The sequence below is a fragment of the Protomyctophum bolini genome (assembly GCF_963924005.1).
Source record: "Protomyctophum bolini genome assembly, chromosome: 5".
Taxonomy (NCBI): Eukaryota; Metazoa; Chordata; class Actinopteri; order Myctophiformes; family Myctophidae; genus Protomyctophum; species Protomyctophum bolini.
This window is the reverse complement of record NC_137866.1, coordinates 4,797,921-4,822,796: the sequence shown is the minus strand read 5'-3', so window position 1 is coordinate 4,822,796 and position 24,876 is coordinate 4,797,921. Positions and strand designations below refer to the sequence as shown.

Here is a 24,876-nt window from a genome sequence, read left to right as displayed (position 1 = left end):
AAAAGAAAGAATCCTCACAGTGTCGCTAGTACCTAATACACCAGAACATTAAACAACGCCCCATCTTTCATTCAGATATAGTGTGCTTGCTTTGTAAAACAACACCCAGCCAGTTTAAAAGATCATCTAGAATTATGTCATTTTTTTCTGATACAAGGTCCATCCATAAATATAAGCCACCTTCCATATATTTTTTCTTTTCTTTCTTCTTCTTTCTTTTTTTTTTTTTTACAAAAAAACTAATTTATAACAACTGCTATATCTTCTCAATTAGATCCATAATACTCCCACTCTTTAAGATCTATAGGGAAATAAAATTAAAAAATAAATATATGTGGGATAATCTTCCCATGTCACTAATATACAACACCAATAAAATAATTTATAGACGTGAGGAAATTAAGGGTTTCTCTCGAGCCATATATTCTAGGCTTTATTACCTGCCTCCTTCTAAGTCAAAGTTTGTTCCATTTGTGTAGCCCTTTTTTGTAACAGCGGAAGACCTGGTAAACTACGGTTTTCAGACCTCATGGTAAACAAGCTGTTATGAAGATCCCTGATCAGCTCATGATCTTATACAACCATAAAAAACGTTCCATCGTTTCCAGAAAATAACAGATCTACAAGCTCACAACACAATTTCCGCAATTCCGCAATTTCCGCAATTTTAAAAAATTCAAAAAAATGATGGGCTATAAACTATCGTTTTTTCCGCAATTTCCGCAATTTTTCAAAAAATTCAAAAAACGATGGGCTATAACCCATCGTTTTTTCCGCAATTTTCCACAATTCCTCCGCAATTTCAAAGTGTATAGGACTATGTTGGGGGAAATAAAGGGATCCAGCTTTGAAATTATATGGAAAATAATTGCCATCCTTTGTCAGACACTATACATAAGTATAAGATATAGAATAACTTACTTGTATTTTATTTTTTATTTATTCCCTCAGTTTCGGGTTGGTATTGGAATTGTGGTTGGGGTTAGGCAGAGGTGTAATTTCAGGGGGAAAAAAAATCTTCCTATAGAAAAATCTTCATAATAGTTCTCACTAATGCTCATTATAAGATGGCACCCATTACTGTCTTCTCACTCGGAGGAGGGTTGTGGACAGAAATGTATTGATCGATTGAACAACATGTTTTCTAGTTCAGCATGCTAAAGGCTGTAGTTTATTTTAGCTTGGAATCTCCATCAATGTCACTGAGACAATGAAACGTCTGGGTTTCTGAGGCTACTGAGACACTGAGTAGATGGGAATTGTGCTACATCATAAGGAGCATTAGTGACGACCAATATTATAAGATGATATGGTTTTGAAACCCACTGTGAGCTTGCAGATCTGCTGTATTTACTATAGTACATCAAATACGATTATAGTACATTTTTCAAAATGTTTCATTCATAAATACACAACAATCCTTGTGTTGATTTACGAATTAAACATTTCTGAGAAAATGGTTCACCTATTCCCAAAATAGAGACTCCAGGTTCAATGTGATGAATGAATGTATGGTTGCAGATAAGAAAACTGTGTGTGTGTGTGTGTGTGTGTGTGTGTGTGTGTGTGTGTGTGTGTGTGTGTGTGTGTGTGTGTGCGTGTGCGTGTGCGTGTGCATGTGCGTGTCACGCCATATGTACATGAGTTGAGAAGCACCCAGCACTGATGTAAAACCAGAGTAACCTGCAAAACATGGTCAAAGAGGTGGGGAAAATATGCATACAATAACTGAGTTGAGGTGAAATGTAAAACTCTAGGGGACGTGGAAATTGCAATCTCCAAAAGACACCCCTGGGGTTAGGGATAGATTTACATAACGACTTTTTCCATTTTAAATATATCTTTTTCTGTTACAGAGATATGTCGATCTATTCACAGTCATTATTGATGTCTTGAGGCCTCTCAAAATGCAAAATCACATGAAACTTAAAGACGGAATGCCGTGACTGTTTGCCCTCCTTAAACATGATCATCAGGTCACTCTACCTTTAAAACATTTAGCCTACCGATGTTAGTCTTCTTAGATTTAGCACATGTCGGTCCATCTTACCATAATCCATAAATATGTTGCATAAGCATATAATATATAGTCTATACACAGGAATAGCATTTTTACAGCAGGCGACAGCCTGGCATATTTTCCATAAGTGCGTTATTTATTTGTCTATGGGACCCGGTCTATGGGACCCGGTCTATGGGACCCGGCCACTACTGGCGATAGCAGGCGAAGAAGCGACAGTAGAAAAGTGGGTGGCGGAATGTCGCCCGAAAATGAAATGTAAATATTTTATCTTTGGACAACATCGCGATTCTATCAGGTATGCGACTCATTTGAATTTGCACTTTTTCAGCATCACTTGATCCTACATTATGCATTTGGGTTTATTTTTGGAGCACGCACAGTTCTTGAGGCCTATTCATACTCCAGTTTTAGGTGATAAGGTGACCACCGAAATGGTGATTAGTACTAAAAAGAGATGCGTTTGGGAGAGCAGTGAGTCGCTCTGTGGTAAGGAAAGGAAAGGTACTATGTTTACCCAGGGTAACTGGACTAAGCTCCAGAACTTGTTTACAGCCAGGCCCTGCTCATATAGAACATTTCATGGTAGGGGTTCAATGCCTTGTCCAAGGGCACTTCAGCGGTGGTAATTTTAACGTGCCGGTCCGGGGATACGAACTAGCGACCTTCCGATATCAAGACCGCTCCGCAAACCGTTCGGCCACCGCTGGTCACCTTATCACCTAAAGAGTATGAACTGCTATTGAGACCCTATGGTATAGTTTCAATGTAAAACATAACTAGTGGCATTGATGTCTGAGTCCGACTTCTGTTTTCTACTAAAATAAGATCTTGAGCTTTTCTGCATTTCTCCTTTTGACAGATAGCACGTGTATACATAATTATACGATCATGTATACGGATTTCTCCCAAATAAAAACATCATAAGTGTGGTATGTCTGGGGGTGACATTGAGATGTTCAACTTGTGTTGAAAGGAATCAGATTTCAGCAACAGTCATGAATAAGGTAACTAATAAGACACATATGGTTTGTAAAATGGGCCATGCATCAATACATCACACATTAACATCTAATCATGAGTCTAATGATGATTCATTCATAATGATTAATGTTTCTAATTCACTTCTCTATATTTGTAACATTAACAAATATAGCAGCAATGAGTGCAATATAAAACATCGATGACCAGAACATATATAGCAAAGGGGATGTTTAATGAATTTTCTCTTTGGACAATGAAATGTACATGTGTCCATTCTATAGGATGTGGTACAAATAAAAGTAATACAAAAAAAAAATCAACAACCCAGCTCTATGTCAGACAGCATTATTCCCAGTTCTAATTCACCTACGTTTTGATTAAAAAAAAACAGAGTGGTGGGTGTCCAGTCCAACCACACCCCCTGACCCCGCAATTCTCATATTCAGATATGAAAAGATATGAGCGAAGATGGTTTTCATTTTTTTTAATAATCTAAAACACATACCAACATACTGTAATGCTCACATCTATGTAAGTTCTATAGGGGGGGGTGGGACTAAAAACTAAGTGTATAATCTCTCTCTGCTTCCTAAAACGACACTCTAATAATAAATGCTACCCAAAGTGAGAAGAACACATGCAGCTGGTGTGTTTATGGGTTGGACAAAAACAAATAATAATAAGAGAAAAACCTTTAAAGTTAAAAAAAAAAAAAACCTTTGGTCAGTCAGTGCCATGGCAATGGTCGTGATCCAATAAATTATAAACCCCATTAGTTTAGGCACGATAGCCAGTCATATCTACTGTATGCAGCACCATGAGTTAAAAAGTCCAAACTCACAGATTTATTTTTTTCTTTTCTTTTTTCTTTAAACGTACAACACTAAAAATCTAACATCAGTGAAAATGTACCGTGGTGGTCCTTTTTATTTATCCCACCTTGGACAATGTGCTTCTGCGGAACAACAGGGAGCAGAGTTTCAACCACTTTAAAGACGGTCTGAAGCTTTTACAGTACACCGATCCAGTGGCTATAGCACTAAAAGGGGTCTAGTTCACCCAAAAATGCACTTTACAGTATGTTCCAATCAATTACACATTGATTTCATGGAGATTTCTTTCGTTTTATTTCGCTTTCCTAAGCCAATAATTTGATAACCGGGGGTCATCAGTCAGTAGGAGACTCAGCCGGTCATCAAATTATTGGCTTAGGAAAGCAACAAAAACTAAAAAAGCATCCATGAATTGAAGGCTTTCATGGGGGGTGTGTAATTGATGTGAAATAAGTTTTCTGTGTGAACTCCTCCTTGAAAAGGGTAATTTTGTTGTAGGTTTGGTTTCTTTAAATCAGGGCACTATATTTTTAGTTTTAGATAACTTGGACCACAAACAGTGGGTGTTAAAACGGATTGGAGTTGGTCCTCGTTCGCTTCTCTGGACACACGTTCGTCCAAAAGGGGGCAAGCAGCGACCAAAAAATGGCCACTTATATCCAACTCTTCATTTGTGGTCCGAATTATCTAAAAGTTCCCCTTTAACTTAGCCACAGCCTCTTCCTCAACCATAAGGGTATACTTAGTTTTTGTCAACAAGAATCATGTAAAAACCGTAGCCGTTGAGGTCAAGACATTTGTCCAAAAAAACTAGTGGTTAAATAATAAATAGTGGATGGTTTGGACAGTTGGCTTTGAGCGCTAACCCTGAGAATTACACCCCACCCCACCCTAAAACAAAAACATATAAAAAGGAACCAAGTAAATAAGCCTTCATATTAAGCAGCCTTATACAGTAGGAAGTCCTGCAGAAGCCATTGTATCGTCGACTACGACATCCGTTCCCGTTGAAACTGGCAATTTAGTTCAAGTCAATTGAACACTCGGCATCTCAAATCACGTCTCCTTCCAGTTGACTTTGAATTCTAGTTTCTTATTCATTTATTGCTAATTCTATTGCCAATGCCAGTAAACACCCTCCTCCCTCCCAACCCCAATACACGTACTAACACCGTTGTGTTGTTGTGTGGGAATGCTTTAAAAAGAGTGTGACCGTTTTGGTCCCCTGCATTACAACGGATGCAGTGAAAAACGTTATGGTAATTTTCCACCACTAAGAACATAAGTGAACTGTGCCGTAAAAAAATATGTCCATTATACGAAATTGGGTTTCAGAGTAAGGTTCTCGGAACCTAATTTTGTGGATTCCTGCTTCAGGAGTGCTGCAAACCCAGAACACAGAAGTGATACTTAAAAAAAAAAAAAAAAAATGACGTAATGATGTTCAGTCCAGGATTATAGGTTCTGGAAGTGGTCCGAGTAACCCTTTCGTAGTGGAAAAGAACCATTTTAGACAAGAATGCTTCAAATCAAATAGAAGTGGGATATAAACCTGGGGGAAGGCGAGGTGAATGGAAAAGTACAGGAGCGTCTAGTCAAAATGAGCAAAAAACAAATCATATATATTCCTCCTTGACTGGCCTTGGACTACACCAACCTCTCTCACACAACCCCCCCACTAGAAAAATAAGCAAATATAAGACTTTTAAAAAAAAACGACGGGGCAAGTCGTCTTCCACGGAAACAAACAGCGTAGTGTGTTTGTGAAAAGAATCTCGAACAGAAGTGGATTTTTTTTTTTTACATTCTTTTTCTTTTTTTTTAAATATGATTGCATCGAGTGCTTTATAGTATTATCCTCATGACAGTACGCGTTTAGAAAAAAAAACTACCTTGGTACTTTGTTGTTGAACACTGACCGTTTTTAGTATTCCTAATTAAGATGACCCACTTGGAAAAGATGAAAGATGCTAAATTACCAGAGGATTGTGATTATTTATTTATATTTCTGCTACTGCCGGTTCCTCTGGATTTGAAAACCCCTCAGAGTGCGTCGTCAACCATCAACACCATCTCATGTTTCGTACACCGTTCTCAAACTTTTACATTTCAAGGACTCCCCCCCCCCCCCCACCCACCGGAACTCTGAGAGCGTCCAAATGGAACAAAAATGGACCCATAAGGGTCTACTTGGCTTCATCTGTATGCTCAGGAGTTACAGACTCATTACGGGGGGTCCCCGACCCCGTACCCCTCTGTTTGAGAACCAGTTCCGTAAAGCTTTGCACAGACCACGCCCCCACCCGATGACTGGCAGCCTATCGCTTGACTTAAGACTGTTGCCCGATGGCATGTCGCAACGCACAAAAACAGATCTATAAGCTCGCCATTTAGGACCTCAACTAAATCGTTTCATGTACGTTAAGATTACTTTTCCTCGATAATAAAGGGAATAATAGGGGGATAATGTCTTGTCATTTTTTGTATATATATATATATATCCATGAATCAGCTTAAAGAAAACTAAACACAATCGAATTGTTTATAATAAACTAACAAATTTGTTTGATTCATTAAACTGTTGTGGCCGCTATAGTAGTGAGCTTGTAGATCTGGCATTTCTGATGCGGTGACTCTCCCCTCATACGACAACGTATAAATAAATCAAGCGAAATACAAACAGGAAGACTCTGTGGACATCGAGTTCACCTGCAACGTGGGTCCTGAGTGTGTGTGTGTGTGTGTGTGTGTGTGCGTGTGTGTTTGTGTGCGCGCGAGTGTGTGTGTGTGTGTGTGTGTGTGTGTGTGCGTGTGTGTGCGTGTGTGTGCGTGTGCGTGTGTGTGTGTGTGTGTGGTAGCTCAGCTTGTGAACCAGGCGGCCCGAGGCGGGAGGCCTGTAGGAGTTAGGACAAAGGAAGGAAGGAAGGAAGGTAGGAAGCAAGGGGACATGGAGATTCTTCGTGTCCTTAAGTCCAAGACACTCTCACATTTACTCTCGATATATTTAGGGGGGCGATAATAACAATAATATAATAATAACTGTGTCAATAGTAATAACAATAGTATTAAACATCTGTCTGTCAAGAAGGGCCTTTATTTTGTGGGGGTTTCTTTCTGTTCCATGGTCGGGGGTGAGAACAGGGGGGGGGGGGTGCATTGTCCCAAACACCGTCTGTCTCTGCCCTCTCCCCCTCCCATTATGTCCCCCAGACCCCCACCCATGTCCCGTCTGCTTGGGGCCAACCCCCCGCCCGCCATGGGGGTCCGACCGAGCCATGGAGAGCCCCCCCCCCCCCAATCCCACCCCCCCTTTTGTGTATTATTGTTGTGTTTCTGGTCACGCAAAGGTTTGGAGTGAGTACGAGAGAGGAGGAGGGAGGGAGGAGGGAGGAGGAGGAGTGGCTTAAGGGTTTAGGAGGAGGAGTTTAGGGGGGGCGTGTCCTCCTCCTCCTCTCAGAGGCGGGTCTGGGCCTCGGGGACGTAGATCTCGATGCTGTCGGCGCTCTCCGTGGCAGAGTTCTGTCGCACCGAGGCGGCGCGCTTGGCCGCCATCAGACGCTTGCGCGCCTCCTGGCGCTGCTTGTCGGCCGCCGTGGAGTCCACGCTGCTGCGCTCCTTGGCGCCCCCTGCAGACAGCTTGGGGCGCCCCGACTTCTTTGGCACGGACGACGGGAGCGTCTTCTTCTCCTCCTGGGGAGAAGGAGGAGATGCTTCACTTAAAAAAAACATCTAAAGAAATATCTTATGTCTTCCTCTCTGTAGATTACATGTTTTACTTTGATGCGTTGTATTTTCTTTTGTGTGTTTGTTGTTGTATTGTTTATTTCCGTTTTTTTGTGCAGTCTGTGTTTTTATATCTTTATTGCACAGCTGCCCCCCCTTTGCCAACTTGTAGACTTTTGTATTGTTCTTTATGAACTTTTAATCTGTTTAAACTAATGACCTCTTCCTACAGGAAAGGATTCCAAATAAGCCAGCTGGCTTCTTCCCTTCCTTGCATTGTATTTTTGTTCTTTGATATGTTATTGTCTATTTTTTGTACTACGTGCTAAATAAATAAACCTAAACCTAAAGGAGAAAATAAATAAATAATACCGGGTAATTATGAATGTGGTTGGGAACTGTTCTCACACTTTTCTTTCCTCACAATGTTTTCTAAGTCTTTTGTACTGCTGTTATGTACCCTGAACAAGACTCTGTCGTGAAAAGACCTGTAAAAATCAAGGGTACAATTATTATTATGAATCAACACAATCTATAGTCCATTTCACAGTATTCACACTAGTGTGGGACGTTTCCCAGAGTTGAGACGGAGGGGCTGCATGCATGAACACAAAATGTCCGACACACTAGGAACAGACATAATGCAACAGATTTCACGCTGCCAGCTCCTTTGTGTTAAGGTCACAGTTCAGTGCAAAACAGCTCAATGAGTGAATGTGAGAGACCAATCATCTGTGTCTAAAGTCTCAGGCTCAAACTAAGGTTCCAGAATGAGACTCAATAAACTGAATTGAAAATGGGACTAGCATTCAAGATTGTAAATGCAGCTCCATGCCCTCAGTGCCCATTTACTTGACTGATTACCTCAAAAAGGTGAGCAACTCCCACAGCCATAATACTAGAGGGAGCGTAAATAATGATCTGTTGCCACCCTGTACCCATTTTCAGAACAAATATGGGTAAATTCACATTTCACAGCACTGCCACTCAAGTGTGGAATACCCCGCCCCTTCCCTCAAAACAAGCAGATGACTGGTTTCCTTTAAAAAAGGGTCTGAAAACTCACCTGTCACTGTCATCAGGTCAAAGGGAGAGAAGGTGATTGGCGCCCCCCCCCCCCCCCCCCTCCCCCCCTTATGTTTTATTAATGTATTTCTATTGCAACCTGTGCATGTAGATTTAATGTGTTTGAGAAACGAATTGTTTGTTGTCACTGTTCATTGTGAATGAATGAATGCATGCGACCTGAATGGAAACAAGACTGCAAGGTCTTTCTTCGGCGCTGTCCTTTTGGACCAATGCTGTGCTTGACTGTACCCTGTGTACCGTTTGCATCTTATTGTCTAATAAAAGTATCAATCAATCAATAAAGTATGTAAACTAAAGTGTGTGCCGTGGGAAGGTTCTCAGTACCTTCTTCAGTGGTTTGTCAGGAAGCTGCCAGTTGTTGGCTTTCAGTTGGTAGAGCTCATCAAACTTCATGCTGATGTCTTCTATAGTGAGCTGCAGGAGGTCCCAGAACCCGGCCAGGTCCTGGGCCGTGGGTCGCGGGTTGGACTCCAGATCCTAAACGAGAGGATTTTTATTATTCCATTGTATTAGACGTCACACAGGAAAAACAATTAAGTTACATCATGTTCATTATGAGAAACGTTGATGTGTCCTTTTATGTTGGCATAGACGTTACAGCAATACAAAAGTTGTCTTACAGAGTGAAGCCACTCTCTTGAGTTGCAAAATAAAATAATGAATCCAACATTATTTTATCTAAAAGAAATCACACCTGTGTGAACTGAGTGGTGCAACTCCCCTCTCCCCCTGCCTCTCTCTCTCTCTCTCTAATTAGCACTAGGCAACATTGCCTAGTGCAACATTGCCATCAGGCGCCCCCTGGCCAGCCGGGGCGCCTGATGGAGGGGAAAGGAACTGGTTGGAATAACGTGTTCCTTCCACGCGCTACGTCCAACCAGGGAAACTCCCCCCTGTCAGGTGTAAAGGAGCAACTTGGACACTCAGGCATGAAGGGAGCATGAGTTAAGTCCGTTGCTCTCCCCAGGTTGGCGGAGGGTGTGTAGAGCCCAGGATCACATTAGATGATTGACACAGGGGTGAAAAAATGGGTTACAAAATCGTGGGATAAAAATTATATATATAAAATAAAATAAAAAGCACTAGGCAACATTGCAACACTATCTCTCTCTCTCTGTTTCTGGCACAACAGCGCCACTTTTGCCCCTACTGGTACTCAGTCACACACAGTCACATAGGTTAACACGGACATAGTCACATAGGTTAACACGGACATTGCTGTTCCTTGGAGTGGTTGCACCACTCAAAAACATATTAAGACTATATTTGCAGTTATATGGGGAGTTATCAGATAGTTATGGACTTACAGTATGTGAGAAAGCTATGGAGTTATATCAGAAAGTTATGAAGTGTTGTCACAGTTAAAAGGTGGGAGTTGTATCAGATAGTTATGGAGTTAATATTTAAGGAGTTATAGCAGATATACTCACCAGGTTCTCGTCACAGAGGCCTCTGAATTGCTGGAACTTCTGAGCCATGAGAAGCTGGGCGCTGCCCACCGCACTGCGGATCGTCCCCAGAACTACAAACACAAAACAAGTAAAGTAAGTAAGTAGCCTTGCCGGGCCATGAGGCCCATAGGGGCCTCCTGTTTCTGTAGCCATGAGGCCCATAGGGGCCTATCTCCTGTTTCTGTAGCCATGAGGCCCATAGGGGCCTATCTCCTGTATCTGTAGCCATGAGGCCCATAGGGGCCTATCTCCTGTTTCTGTAGCCATGAGGCCCATAGGGGCCTCCTGTTTCTGTAGCCATGAGGCCCATAGGGGCCTCCTGTTTCTGTAGCCATGACGCCCATAGGGGCCTCCTGTTTCTGTAGCGTGAGGCAGCTTGATGTACAAGTACACCCCCTGGACATGACGCTAGTATGTCGCAGGGACTTATACCCCCAATCCAACCCTTGATGCTGAGTGTCAAGCAGTGTCAAGCAGGTCCCATTTTTACAGTCTTTGGTATGACCCGGGCGGGGATTGAACCCCCCAACCTCCCAGTCTCAGGGCGGACACTCTAACCACAAGGCCACTGAGCTGGTGACAAACACAAACAGGGACATGGAAAACATTTAAACTATTTTCTTCCCCCCACATTCTTGTCATCAGGCACAAACATCATTATGTGGAATGTACAGTACTGGTGTACCTCATTGGTGACCACGAAAGCTAAACCTCTTATAAACTAAAGTTTTATAGAGCGTTAATCTGCTCACAGTATACTGCAGGAACAGGCCCTGGATGGAGTGCTAACGAATAGACCTTGGTGTCACATGGGACGGACCACATCAGAACCTTGGACCTCTTACGGGGGCCTAACGCGGGTCACATGGGACGGACCACATCAGAAACCTGGACTTCTTACGGGGGCCTAACGCGGGTCACGGAAAGAAGGATCAGGGGGTGGCTGGGCACTGTTGTCAGGCACGGGGAACTAGTGGCACGCAAACTGACCGTGTGGGAGCAAACTGACAGTGTGGGTGGGAGCAAACTGACAGTGTGGGTGGGAGCAAACTGACAGTGTGGGAGCCAACTGACAGTGTGGGAGCAAACTGACAGTGTGGGAGCAAACTGACAGTGTGGGCGCAAACTGACAGTGTGGGAGCCAACTGACCGTGTGGGAGCAAACTGACAGTGTGGGAGCAAACTGACAGTGTGGGAGAAAACTGACAGTGTGGGAGCAAACTGACAGTGTGGGAGCAAACTGACAGTGTGGGAGCAAACTGACCGTGTGGGAGCAAACTGACAGTGTGGGAGCAAACTGACAGTGTGGGAGCAAACTGACAGTGTGGGAGACAACCCAGGCCAACCCAGGCCAGTGTGGAAGCCAACCCAGGCCAGTGTGGAAGCCAACCCAAGCCAACCCAGGCCAGTGTGGGAGCCAACCCAAGCCAACCCAGGCCAGTGTGGAAGCCAACCCAAGCCAACCCAGGCCAGGCACAGCCAGGAGGGGAAATAGGTGCACCACATATATAGACACACTGCGGCACAATTAGGACTGAAATGGTACAACCAGAGATCTATGTCGGCTGCATCCCTACCGGTCGTTCAAGTCACTTTTGCACCTCCTATTAAAGTTCTCAAACTTGCCAAGTTGCCATAATATGCTAAAATGTTTTATAAAATCAATCGGATTATCACACGATAGCTGAAGCATCAGGTTTTCGTCATGTTGGCACTGAGCTATCTCGTTAACCCAGCTGGCTGCGATGAATAAAACCTAATCAATAATCAACGTCACCAAACGATCCATGGTGATATATATAACTTAAACGCTACATGTTAAACAAGCAACTTCACTTCAGAGGAAACTAAAGGGAGGGAGCTGCAGCAGCCATTCGTGTTTACTCACCAGTCACCACCACCACCACTGTCTGGAACCCATTAGAATGATTGGAAATGGAACATTAACTTCTTCATGGCTAAGGACGTGCTTTCTGACGTGCTATCAACAAATCCCTCGAGGCCAACGACGTGGCGTTGACGTGGTAGACGTACTGCCCTGTCAGTACGTCTTTTTATAACAAAGAAATTGATTTTTAGACTTTTATTTTTTATTTTTTATGTAATCTACCAAAAACCGGCCGAAATCCGCACTATCGTGCACGCGCGCCGTCTCTATGTGAATCGCGGCAAAAAATCTGACATTTTACTCCTAATAAAAACTCAATATAAGTTATTTAAATCGCTGTTCTTTCTTTTTGCATTAAAATGACGAATTAAGAAATGGGGCATTGGCCCATTCAGTGAACAGTGAAACCAAGGTGTACTAAAATGCTTATAAGTCAACGAAGGAACATGCTAGAAACATAATTTAAATTTTAATGTAAATTAGAGAAGTGCAGCTTTAAAATGAGATATTTCGTGACATTGTGGTTATATCGCATATTTTTCTATTGTCATTCAAAAAAGTCGGGTAAAGCTGGCCTAAGGCACAATAAGATGAAATTTAAGGTTGGCAATAAGAGGGTTCTGTGAGTTATATACATCCTTTACTTCGATAAGTCTGTCGTGCTCCGTTCTCACTTTCACACTGAAATCCGGCACCGCCATTTAGTGGCGTTTTTTTTCTTTCTGGCGTCGGGGCTTTTTTTGTCGGGCTTCGGGCTCAACATTATGGTAATTCTTAGGGTCGGGCCGAGCCCTGGGGCCGACCCAGTTAGGGTAGGGGCGGGCAATAATTCTCGGGCCCGTTGAGAACTTGACCTAACTATTTGCATAAAATAAATGCACAAATAATTTAAATCTGTTGATAGCAACGGGAATGGAGGCTTTAAGTCCATGTGGCTTCTACAGCCATTCTTCCTTACTCCTTCATATTTCAGACACTGCAGAGGTAGATTCATGCCTGAGAGACCGAGATGAATCAAGAGAGAGAGAGAGAGAGAGAGATGCGTCCATTACAGCTGAACCCAACCTCACTCTCCCACTATAATGAGATGCTGCTGCATGCCGTCTATCAGCGGTAATGAGGCCGTCCGGGTTTGTCCTTTTCTGTTCTCTACTTTGACAGGAGACCGTCTGGCCCAGAGCCCCTCCTGTGACATCTCTACTTTGACAGGAGACCGTCTGACCCAGAGCCCCTCCTGTAACCTCTCTACTTTGACAGGAGACCGTCTGACCCAGAGCCCCTCCTGTGACATCTCTACTTTGACAGGAGACTGTCTGACCCAGAGCCCCTCCTGTAACCTCTCTACTTTGACAGGAGACCGTCTGACCCAGAGCCCCTCCTGTAACCTCTCTACTTTGACAGGAGACCGTCTGACCCAGAGCCCCTCCCTGTGACATCTCTACTTTGACAGGAGACCGTCTGACCCAGAGCCCCTCCTGTGACATCTCTACTTTGACAGGAGACTGTCTGACCCAGAGCCCCTCCTGTGACATCTCTACTTTGACAGGAGACTGTCTGACCCAGAGCCCCTCCTGTGACATCTCTACTTTGACAGGAGACCGTCTGACCCAGAGCCCCTCCTGTGACATCTCTACTTTGACAGGAGACTGTCTGACCCAGAGCCCCTCCTGTGACATCTCTACTTTGACAGGAGACCGTCTGACCCAGAGCCCCTCCTGTGACATCTCTACTTTGACAGGAGACCGTCTGACCCAGAGCCCCTCCTGTGACATCTCTACTTTGACAGGAGACCGTCTGACCCAGAGCCCCTCCTGTGACATCTCTACTTTGACAGGAGACCGTCTGACCCAGAGCCCCTCCTGTGACATCTCTCCCGTCACTGTGGCTCTGGGACATTGTCGTCCATGATTAAGGGGACAGAGAGAAAAGTTGTATTTTTGACCTATTTGCCTATTTGCTTTCTCCCATAATCATGAAAAGAGCTTCCGTGTCCCAGACTGTATGACTGGAAGCATTTGAAAATGGTGGGAGACAACAGTGGCAACATGTCTCTTCCCCTCCTCAGACTGAGGGCTAAAATGGTAAGTATATATAGCACCTTTATCCAAGGCGCTTTACATAGATTGTCATCACATTCACCCATTCACACACACATTCATACACAGATTGCCGCGGAAGCCATGCAAGGTACCAACCAGCACATCGGGAGCAATGTGGGGTTCAGTGTCTTGCCCCAAGGACACTTCGACATGTAGACAGGAGGAGGAGCCGGGATTCGAACCGCCGACCCATGAATCATTGGACGACCTGCTCTACCTCTTGAGCCACAGTCGCCCCTATAAAACACTATAAAATACTACCCAGACTGAGGGCTCTAGTGGAACCCTTACCCTCCTCAGACAGCACCAGGTCTTTGGTCTCTGCCTCCATCTGTTGACACCAGCCCTCCATGCGGGCCGTCTCTGCCTGCAGAAGCTTCAAGAAGCAGTTCCCGTCCCGGAAGCAGGTGGGCGTGGCCGTCGACGATGGCGACGGGTCGGCACCACCGCCGTTGTTGTTGTCAGGCGGACAGGAGCCCACGCAGTTCCCCGTGCCCAGGCTGGGGTCCGGAGGGGGCAGCGAGGACGGGTCCAGGGCCGGGTCAAGAGGCTCTGGAGGATGAGGAGGAGGAGACATGGTTAGATTAGTTTAGTCAAGTCAAGGGCCTTTCTGTGTGGAGTTTGCATGTTCTCCCCGTGTCCCCTAGGGTAGGTACCCTCACAAAAAACATGCAGTAATCCTGGTCTCTAAACTGCCTCCCCCTGGCCAGCCGGGGCGCCTGATGGAGGGGAAAGGAACTGGTTGGAATAACGTGTTCCTTCCACGCGCTACGACGTCCAACCAGGGAAACTCCCCCCTGTCAGGTGTAAAGGAGCAACTTGGACACTCAGGCATGAAGGAAGCATGAGTTCAAGTCCGTTGCTCTCCCCTTGTCCCCCATATATGGGGACTAGGTTGGTGGAGGGTGTGTAGAGCCCAGGATCACATTAGATAATTGACACAGGGGTGAAAAATGGGTTACAAAAATCGTGGGATAAAAAAAATATATATATATATATATATAGTTTAATCAAGTTAAACTAACAAAAACAAATTACATGTAAAGGACCACTTCAACCATTTTTAACCTCGTCTCCATATAATTGGTCCTCACTAATGCGAAAATCTTTAAACTAAACTAAAACTACGCAAACTAACCTAGCAAACCCACTGAGATTGATGAACCAAAAAAGGTCCAAATGAAATACAAACTAAAACCCCAACAAAGATGCCAAAGCTGGACTAACCTTGCTGCGAGGAGGAGCCGGTCCCTCTGGGGGTCTCCGCGGAGGAGGGGGGGCTGCGGTCGTTCTCTCCGTTGGGGGTCTGATGGGCGTTGTCGCTGCAGTTGGTTTGGGACGTGGGCGACGAGGCGTCGTCCTGGAGGTCATCGTCGTCCTGGGGGTCGGGGTCCGTCTCCGTGCTCTGTCTGGAGGCCATGCTGCTGACCCGGCTCAGACTGGACCCCCCACACACAGTCACACACACACACACACACACACACACACACACACACACACACACACACACACAGTCACACACACACACACACACACACACACACACACACACACACAGTCACACACAGTCACACACAGTCACACACACACAGCCACACACAGTCACACACAGTCACACACACACAGACACACACAGTTGCATTTTAACTAAGGACTAAATTACTGATCATTCAAAAAAGGTTTCTGAGAATGATTTCACATTCAAAATCGGTATGAGCCATCTGCCCCGCTCTTTATTAAATATTCACTATTACCCATTGACAAATTTTCAGACCTGCTTATTTATGTTTAATTTATAAAAATGCATACAAGACATTCCGTCTTTTTTCACAATTTCTTCTGTGTTACAGTACTTCTGACATTCACTCCTACCCCACAAGGCAAAGAGATGATTTTGAATTACCCTATATTTTCGCACTTCCAAACATCAATCTTTCATCAAATTTAGAGGCCCTCGTCTATGGAATTCCCTATAGATGCTTCACTTAAATCCTCATTATCCTTGCCAATATTAAAAAACATCTAAAGAAATATCTTATGTCTTCCTCTCTGTAGATTACATGTTTTACTTTGATGCGTTATATTTTCTTTTGTGTGTTTGTTGTTGTATTGTTTATTTCCGTATTTTGTGCAGTCTGTGTTTTTATTTCTTTATTGCACAGCTGCCCCCCTTTGCCAACTTTTAATCTGTTTAAACCAATGACCTCTTCCTACAGGAAAGGATTCCAAATAAGCTTCTTCCCTTCCTTGCATTGTATTTTTGTTCTTTGATATATTATTGTCTACTTTTTTGTACTACGTGCTAAATAAATAAACCTAAAAGGACGTTGAAGACATTTGTAATAGATCAAAAGACCACTATCAATGTATCAAAAGTAATTTTAACAGACTATACTACAAAAACTGGTCAAAAACTTGCCAAATAATATAAGAAAGAGGCAACATTTTTGACATTAGCTGATCTTCAAGCTCACATCGTGAGGCGTTGTGATCTTGTAGCTCTGCTATTTTCACCATATTTACCATGTGGAACCGAGTCAAACTAAATGTAATGCCTCAAACTCCTACAATTCCAAGTGCTTCTCAGGGTGGTGGTGGGGGGGGGAGCCCCAAATATAAATATGTTGGGGTGTCACAGCCTGAAAAGGTAGGGAACCACTGGCTAATGGGTTTTTTGAAACAGCATGTCACTGAGATGTCACTGTGCTAGCAAGAGAACATCATGCTGAAACCATCTACAGGGGAAATGAGATGAAATGCTGAGTTCATCATTTTTACACCACAATGGTTTCAAGCCATTAGTGAGTTGGACCAACAGGAAATAGAGCATGAAAGGAGCTGAGAGGACAGACGTCTACTGAAAAGGACACATAAAAGACTGGACTGTGACGGAAGAGAAGAGAAGAGAAGAGAAGAGAAGAGAAGAGAAGAGAAGAGAAGAGAAGAGAAGAGAAGAGAAGAGAAGAGAAGAGAAGAGAAGAGAAGCAATGAATTTTGGGAAAATGACAAAACGTATGAAAAATATGTGATTTGACTAAATTCCCCAAATAGGTAGCCTAAAAATAGCATGGATATGACATTATTTCTTCATTTCATCCAGCTGTTTTTCTACAGAGGAATGAAAGGGATTTTGAACGATTATGCAAAATGATTGCCATTAGCTCCAGGCTAATAATGATGTAATAATTGTGAAGCAGGCTCTAATGTGATTACATTAAAGTCCAGTCCACGGGGCAGACTGTCACAACGTTGGCTTCGCTCCGGTCAAAACAACATCATGTCAATGTGGGAGAGCCCTGGGCCTCCATGACCTTGTCTGGTGTCTGTACCATGTACCAAATTGTACCATGCAGTCTGTCTGTCTCCACCATGTTGGAGCCTGTACCATTCAGTCTGTCTGTCTGTCTCCACCATGTTGGTGCCTGTACCATGCAGTCTGTCTGTCTCCACCATGTTGGAGCCTGTACCATTCAGTCTGTCTGTCTGTCTCCACCATGTTGGTGCCTGTACCATGCAGTCTGTCTGTCTCCACCATGTTGGAGCCTGTACCATGCAGTCTGTCTGTCTCCACCATGTTGGAGCCTGTACCATGCAGTCTGTCTGTCTCCACCATGTTGGTGCCTGTACCATGCAGTCTGTCTGTCTCCACCATGTTGGAGCCTGTACCATGCAGTCTGTCTGTCTCCACCATGTTGGAGCCTGTACCATGCTGGTCTGTTTCTAGCATGCAGTCTGTCTCCACCATGTTGGTGCCTGTACCATGCAGTCTGTCTGTCTCCACCATGTTGGAGCCTGTACCACGCTGGTCTGTTTCTAGCATGTAGTCTGTCTCCACCATGTTGTCTCTACCACTGCCGCTACGCCTCAGAGCCAGAGGCAGATAGTGGTCACAACATTAGACTGACCCATGGCAGATTTTCAGGGCCAATTTCAGAAATAGTAAATTGTACATATCCAATGGGGCTTTGCAATGACAGGGGTTGAGTGTCTTGCTCAAGGACACTTCGACACTACCTCTGGGGGAGCCCGGGCTCAAACTGGGAACATTCCGGTTCCGAGTCCTAGACCCACCAATTACCGATATTTTGTAAAAAAAGAAAAAAGAAAAGTGGAATATCTTCTCCTCAACTTGAAAATGTTAGATTGTATTTGTTTGTTTGTTTAAGATAAGATACACACATGAACCGAACAGCAAGCCCAATCAAAACTTCTGAAAGATAGCCAATCTATGAGCTCACAACGAATCACATTGGGATGCCTTGTGAGCTTGTAGATCCGTTATACTACACATCAGCATAATTGCTGATGTGATAATGTCAAAAAAAAAAATGTAATAAGTTGGCCAGATCTATACTGTGTGTGAGTCTGACCACCGCAAGATCCAGCGGATGGATCAATTTTAAAATATCGATATATACCGTATATATATGTTTTTAAAATAACCTTTTAACCCATTCTGAACGGGAGCCCATTTTGGTGTTAGCAACATGTTATGCTTTAGCTATTGAAAAATAGCAGATCTACAAGCTCATAGCGCGCCACCGAGTGGCGCGCTACGAGCTTGTAGGTCTGCTATTTTTGAAAAATCGAAGAACGACTGACATTTTTAGAATCTGATCTCAGGTCAGAATGGGTTCATCAGACCAGTGCGTGTCCAGTGGAAACCTCGTATGAATCTGATCTCAGGTCAGAATGGGTTAACTGCTTTGCTTTTGGGGGTACCCTGGAACAAAATATTTTGAGATGGGGAGTCCTGGCCAAATACACATAACTTTGGTGTTCCTTGACATGAAAAAGTTTCCCCCGACATATGAACGAACGAACTGTGACTTACGGCCTGCCGTTTTCCACCTGCACTCCAATAGAATGGCACGTCAGAGGGGCGGTGAGGGGGGGGAGCTCCTGTCTGGAAGGCAGAAGGCAGTCCACCTGTCAATCAATCAATCACAGACGACAGCAAGTCAAGTCAAGTCAATCTAATGCAGTTGAACCCCATAATATACTTGCTTGCCGCGTCGCACGGAATCTATTATTTCAGCACAACAGAAACCAATGAACTGTGTCAGCCAGAAAGAAAGAAAGAAAGGTACTATGTTTACCCAGGGTAACTGGACTAAGCTCAAGAACTTGTTTACAGCCAGGCCCTGCTCATAGAACATTTCATGGTATGGGTTCAATGCCTTGTCCAAAGGGCACTTCAACGGTGGTAATTTTAACATGCCGGTCCGGGGATACGAACTAGCGACCTTCTGATATCAAGACCGCTCCGCAAACCGTTCGGCCACCGCTGCCCCAAACTGGACCGTAGCAACGAATGAAGTCCGACGACGAGTCTCACTATTGTCATGATGGATATGACAATAAGGACTGCAGTTCACATTAATGGCCTAGAGGGTGGCGCTATTTCCCCCCCAATGCTGGTTGCAGAACAATTATACTGCTCCATTGATTACAATGGGGATTTGACGAATGACCAGACTTTTACACTTGATTTTATTAACCTAATAATCATTGTCATAAATACTTTATGCTTTCAGTCGCTAGTTTGAGGTCTTTCAATTAACATTACAACATTAATAATATTAATTTACAAAAACTAATTTATAAACGATTTTTTTGTAAATTATAGTCCCATAAAGTATTGATCAGAAATGCCAATATGGTGGATTTTAATTCACAGAAAAAGTGTCGGGTCTGTAGAAACCAATGGGTGATGTTAGCGGTCCTTTCGTCCATATTTCTTAACCCATTTTGGGCGGGAACCCCTTTTGGTGTTAGCATTATGTTATAATTTAGCTATTGAAAAATAGCAGAACTACAAGCTCATAGCTAGCTACGAGCTAGTAGTAGGTCTGAAAATGTGGCCCAAATCTTTGAATATATATTTCAGAGCGAACATTTTTAACTAAAATATTAGCTTCTGGGGGGTCTCTGGAACTACATATTTTGAGATGGGGGTCCGTGGCCCAATAGAGATCATTCTGGGGGTCCTTGACATGAAAAAGGTTTGAGCACCACTGACATAGAAACATGGGTTTTTCAGAAAAATGTTAGGATTTAGAAGCATTTTTTTAAATCGACCTAAGTCCAAAATGGGTTAAGAATCTATGGTCTCACCTGTATTCCAATGGAGGACAGTTTCCTCTTCTGGGGCTCAGCGTAGGGGGTCTTCTCTAGGACGGGGGCCAGGCTCAGGGTGTCATTCTGGGGCTGGGTGGAGGTGGAGGAGCTGGTGGTGGTGGTGACACTGGAAGGAGAGTTATTATAGTTAACTAAAACTAACAACAAACTAGAATTGGAAACACATTTTAGTGAAGTGAAATAGCAGGGGAAAAAAACACATAACTAAGTGAAACTGTATTTAGAACACTAAAATTAAATATCTAAACATCATAATAACTTTATTTGTATAGCACCTTTCATGACATGAAATGCAGCTCAAAGTGCTTTATAGAGCAATGGAGAAAAAAGAAAAGAAAAGCAAGGCATAAACATTAAAAAGCAAGAGCAGTAATGCAATACAGTGAGGACATGAACAACACAAAATAAAAGATCAATTAAAAGCAAGAGGGTCTTGAGCTGTGCTTTCAAAATGTCTACAGAGGCTGCCTGACGAAGGTACATCATAGGAAAAGTCCTATGATGAATAAGAAAAATAGCAAGATAGAATCTGCTACTGTATATTTGCTATTTATTATTTTTACAAAATAAAACTGAAAAACTAAACTGAAAACCAAAAGTCAAGAAAAAAAAGAATAGCTAATAAAAAATACAAAACTCTAACATACCTTGTGGTGGAGGTGGTAATGGAGGAGGAACAGGTGATGGTGGGAGGAGGAGTTTCACAGGGGGAGGGGACAGTGATGGTGGGAGGAGGAGCTTCGCGGGGGGAGGCGGGGACAGTGGTGGTGATGGTGGGCGGAGCTTCGCGGGGGGCGGGGATGGGCGTGGCGGCAGCAGCGGTGGGGGTGGGGGGGACAGAGGAGGCGAGGGGAGGGGCTGGCACCAGGAGAGGGGGCGGGGCCTGGTGGTGGGCGGGGCCCTTAGCCAGACTGCCGGTGCGGATGCTACAGAGGCTGTCAGAGGAGGAGGAGGTGTTGCTGTCAGCCGATTGGCTGTTGTGGCTGTGTTGGCGACGCCCCGGGTAGGTGGAGTCCTGGGCCGACTCGGTGCTGCTCTGGAGCGTCACCGAGATCAGAGGCTTGGAGGAGGAGGAGGAGGCGGAGCAACGGGGCGGGATGGGGGGCGGGGCCTTGCTCCTGCTGCCGACTAGAGAGAGAGAGAGAGAGAGAGAGAGCGTATCAAATTAATGTTCTGTGCTCTGTCGATACGTTTGATAGGTTTGTGTGAGGCCAGAGAGAGAATTAAGCACTTTCACCCTTTTTTGGGTGGGTGTGTCACAGCCGAACTCATTCAGCGCCACAACCCACGCCAGAGCTCTGAGGTCTGCGGTCCAGTCACTGCTGACCGTGCCAACAACCCCAACCCTCAGAACAAGAGGTGACCGTGCTATTGCGGTGGCAGCCCCTTAAGGCCTATTCATAGTCTGGATTTTCGGTGGTGAGGTGACCACCGGAGCTGAAATAACGTTGAGCGGTGGTGAGTACAAACAGAGGGAAGGGGCTGGAGCGGTGGCGGTGGTTTGCTCTTCACCGCGTCTCGTGACGTCGTGTTGTAGTTCGGTGGTCACCTCACCACCCAAAATCCAGACTATGTATGAGCCTTTAGCCCCATATTAGAGCTGCTTAAACCATTGACATTTTAAAATCCCTTCTTAAAACACACACCTATATTGACCTATTTAGCCACTCCTGTTACAGTACTATCCATGTCTCACACTGGTTTTTATACGCCATGTTTTTCTGCATTCTGCTTTATTTTTTATCTTTTGTTGTGAAGCAACTCTGGTAGTGTTAAAATGTGCTATATAAATAAAAGGTTGATTTGATAGCAGAAAGAAAGGAAAATCACAATACATACATACATACATACATACATACACACACACATTTTTCAAGAAAAGCGGAAATAGCAGATCAATAAGCTCAGCAGATCCGCCTGATCTAGAAGTTGCATAAGAGGATGAGAACACACAGACAGACAAACTAAAACAGCAGAGCATTGTGCTGCACACTGAGCCCACAGTGATATAATATAACTTCATAAACATCACACTGAGCCTACAGTAATAATAATATAACTTCATAAACATCACACAGAGCCCTACAGTAATAATAATATAACTTCATAAACATCACACGGCAGAGTGGTTGGAAAAACACTTTTTTTCTCCCCTGCTATCTCAGGCTGTCAGGCGCTTTGACAAACGGACACACAACACAAACTACCTGCTGTGTGCATTGACGTCAGTCTGTCTGTCTGTCCCCATGGAGCTTCCCTTCTACCCTGCCACTCCTATAGCACTCCCATAGCACTGCTCCAGTCCACACCACCCTTTCCCAAACAATGGTTGGGGACACATTGTTGGGATTGTTGACCCACTTTTTATGGGTCGCGACTCAGTGAATATCTACGTCAACTGTGTCAACTGTGGGCGCGCGTAGGGGGGGGGGGACGGGGGACAGACGGACGGACGGGGGTGAACGGGGGGGATTTATGTTGTTGATGTATACGTTTTAAGGCATGAACACCTCTCTGTGTGGCACTTGTGTAACTAAGTACTTTTTGTACAATCTAATCTGTCGTAGCTGCCATCTAGTGGATGATTAGTTGATTGCACATTATAGACCGACGTAAGCCTACAATAGCGACGCAACTCACGCAGGGACTCTCTGTAAGGACTGCGTTTTTGAACAGCAATGTCCGTCCTAACCTATGTGACCTATGAGTACCAGTAGGGGCAAAAGTGGTGCTGTTGTGCTAGAAAGGGAAAGAGAGATAGTGTTGCACTGTTGCCTGCTAATTACAGAGAGAGAGAAAGAGAGAGAGAGAGAGAGAGAGAGAGAGAGAGAAAGAGAGAGAGAGCGAGAGAGAGAGAGAGGGGAGTTGCACCACTCAGTTCACACAGGTGTGATTTTTGTGTGCGTTTGACTCCCCTCCAAGACTCAAGGCTTGTAGTTGTTTTCTTGTTATTCTGGATATGTGTCATACCACATGGGATGGGCTAAAAATAAAATGGTGGCATGACACAGAAATACACATTTTAAAATAAATTCATTCATTCCTTCATACTACACTAGAATAAAAATGATTCATAACTAAAACCTCATTCCTAAGCACTGTCTATAAACACATTTCAAAATATTAAAAAAAAACCTAGATTCTGGGCATGTCGTAATAGGCAAACATTTGTAGAAAAAAGGCAAATGTCTAGCGAAGCTTACAATCCACAAGCATCTAGATGGGCTTTGGTGTTGACGGGGGAAAGGTGGAGACCTCTGTCAACAACGGAATGCATGTTTTAAGTGGCTTAATGACACATGTAGCAGATAAACTACAGGCCTGGGAGCTTTACTTTCATCGTGTCCTTGTGATGGAAGTGATAACGGTGAACGGTGAACAATTGGTCCTCTGTTAAATACACCACCGTCACAGAGCCTCGCCCTTACAGCGCTGACCGACCAGGTTCTACACGGATAGTTACCAATGTGACTGACCTGGTTCTACAGTCACAGACATACCAGCGTGACTGACCTGGTTCTACAGTCACAGACATACCAGCGTGACTGACCTGGTTCTACAGTCACAGATACCAGCGTGACTGACCTGGTTCTACAGTCACAGATACCAGCGTGACTGACCTGGTTCTACAGTCACAGACATACCAGCGTGACTGACCTGGTTCTACAGTCACAGATACCAGCGTGACTGACCTGGTTCTACAGTCACAGATACCAGCGTGACTGACCTGGTTCTACAGTCACAGATACCAGCGTGACTGACCTGGTTCTACAGTCACAGATACCAGCGTGACTGACCTGGTTCTACAGTCACAGATACCAGCGTGACTGACCTGGTTCTACAGTCACAGATACCAGCGTGACTGACCTGGTTTTTACACAGATACCATGTTTGACTCAGACACCCGAGACTGCCCAACCTGGAGAAATATCTGCCCGACAAGGAGGCCCAATGAGAGGGGACTGCGAAGTGATCAGACAGGGTACTAGCAGGCTCCGACCCAGGGCACGGCAGCAGGCTCTGACCCAGGGCACGGCAGCAGGCTCTGACCCAGGGCCCGGCAGCAGGCTCTGACCCAGGGCCCGGCAGCAGGCTCCGACCCAGGGCACGGCAGCAGGCTCTGACCCAGGGCCCGGCAGCAGGCTCCGACCCAGGGCACGGCAGCAGGCTCTGACCCAGGGCCAGCAGCACACAGGAGAAGAACTCTGTGTATGCGTCTGTGTGTGTGTGTGTGTGTGTGTGTGTGTGCGTCTGTGTGTGTGTGTGTGTGTGTGTGTGTGTGTGTGTGTGTGTGGTTCTCTCATCAGTGGCTGATTGCAGGGTTTAGGAGGCCGGAATGGGGCAACTTTGGTGCAATAACATGAAGGGGGAAAATGTGGGAAAAGCCACAGGATTTCTGTTAAGGGCTGAGGGAGGCAATGGGGACGACGCTGGGGGAAACTTTGTGTGGATTCTATTTAAACAGCTGACTAACTGAGTCTGACTGGCTCGCTATAGCTGGCTGGCTGGGTGGGTGGGTGGGTGAGTGGCTCGCTATAGCTAGCTGGCTGGGTGGGTGGGTGGGTGAGTGGCTCGCTAGCTGGCTGGGTGGGTGGGTGAGTGGCTCGCTAGCTGGCTGGGTGAGTGGCTCGCTAGCTGGCTGGGTGAG

At 44.8% G+C, this 24,876-nt stretch overlaps 1 protein-coding gene across 1 annotated transcript in view; it reads right to left on the bottom strand.

The window, feature by feature from the left end:
- Positions 1 to 7,146: 7,146 nt before the first annotated feature.
- Positions 7,147 to 24,876, bottom strand: part of dlgap4a (discs, large homolog-associated protein 4a) — a gene marked incomplete at its 5' end in the record, with an annotated part of 61,666 nt that continues 43,936 nt past the window's right edge. Inside the window, 8 exons of the mRNA XM_080764035.1 lie at positions 7,147 to 7,527; positions 8,974 to 9,126; positions 10,080 to 10,171; positions 14,379 to 14,639; positions 15,315 to 15,526; positions 18,922 to 19,016; positions 20,205 to 20,334; positions 20,876 to 21,356. Of these exons, the coding sequence (XP_080620161.1) occupies positions 7,291 to 7,527; positions 8,974 to 9,126; positions 10,080 to 10,171; positions 14,379 to 14,639; positions 15,315 to 15,526; positions 18,922 to 19,016; positions 20,205 to 20,334; positions 20,876 to 21,356 (1,661 nt within the window). The 3' untranslated portion in view covers positions 7,147 to 7,290. The remainder of the gene's footprint in view (positions 7,528 to 8,973; positions 9,127 to 10,079; positions 10,172 to 14,378; positions 14,640 to 15,314; positions 15,527 to 18,921; positions 19,017 to 20,204; positions 20,335 to 20,875; positions 21,357 to 24,876) is intronic.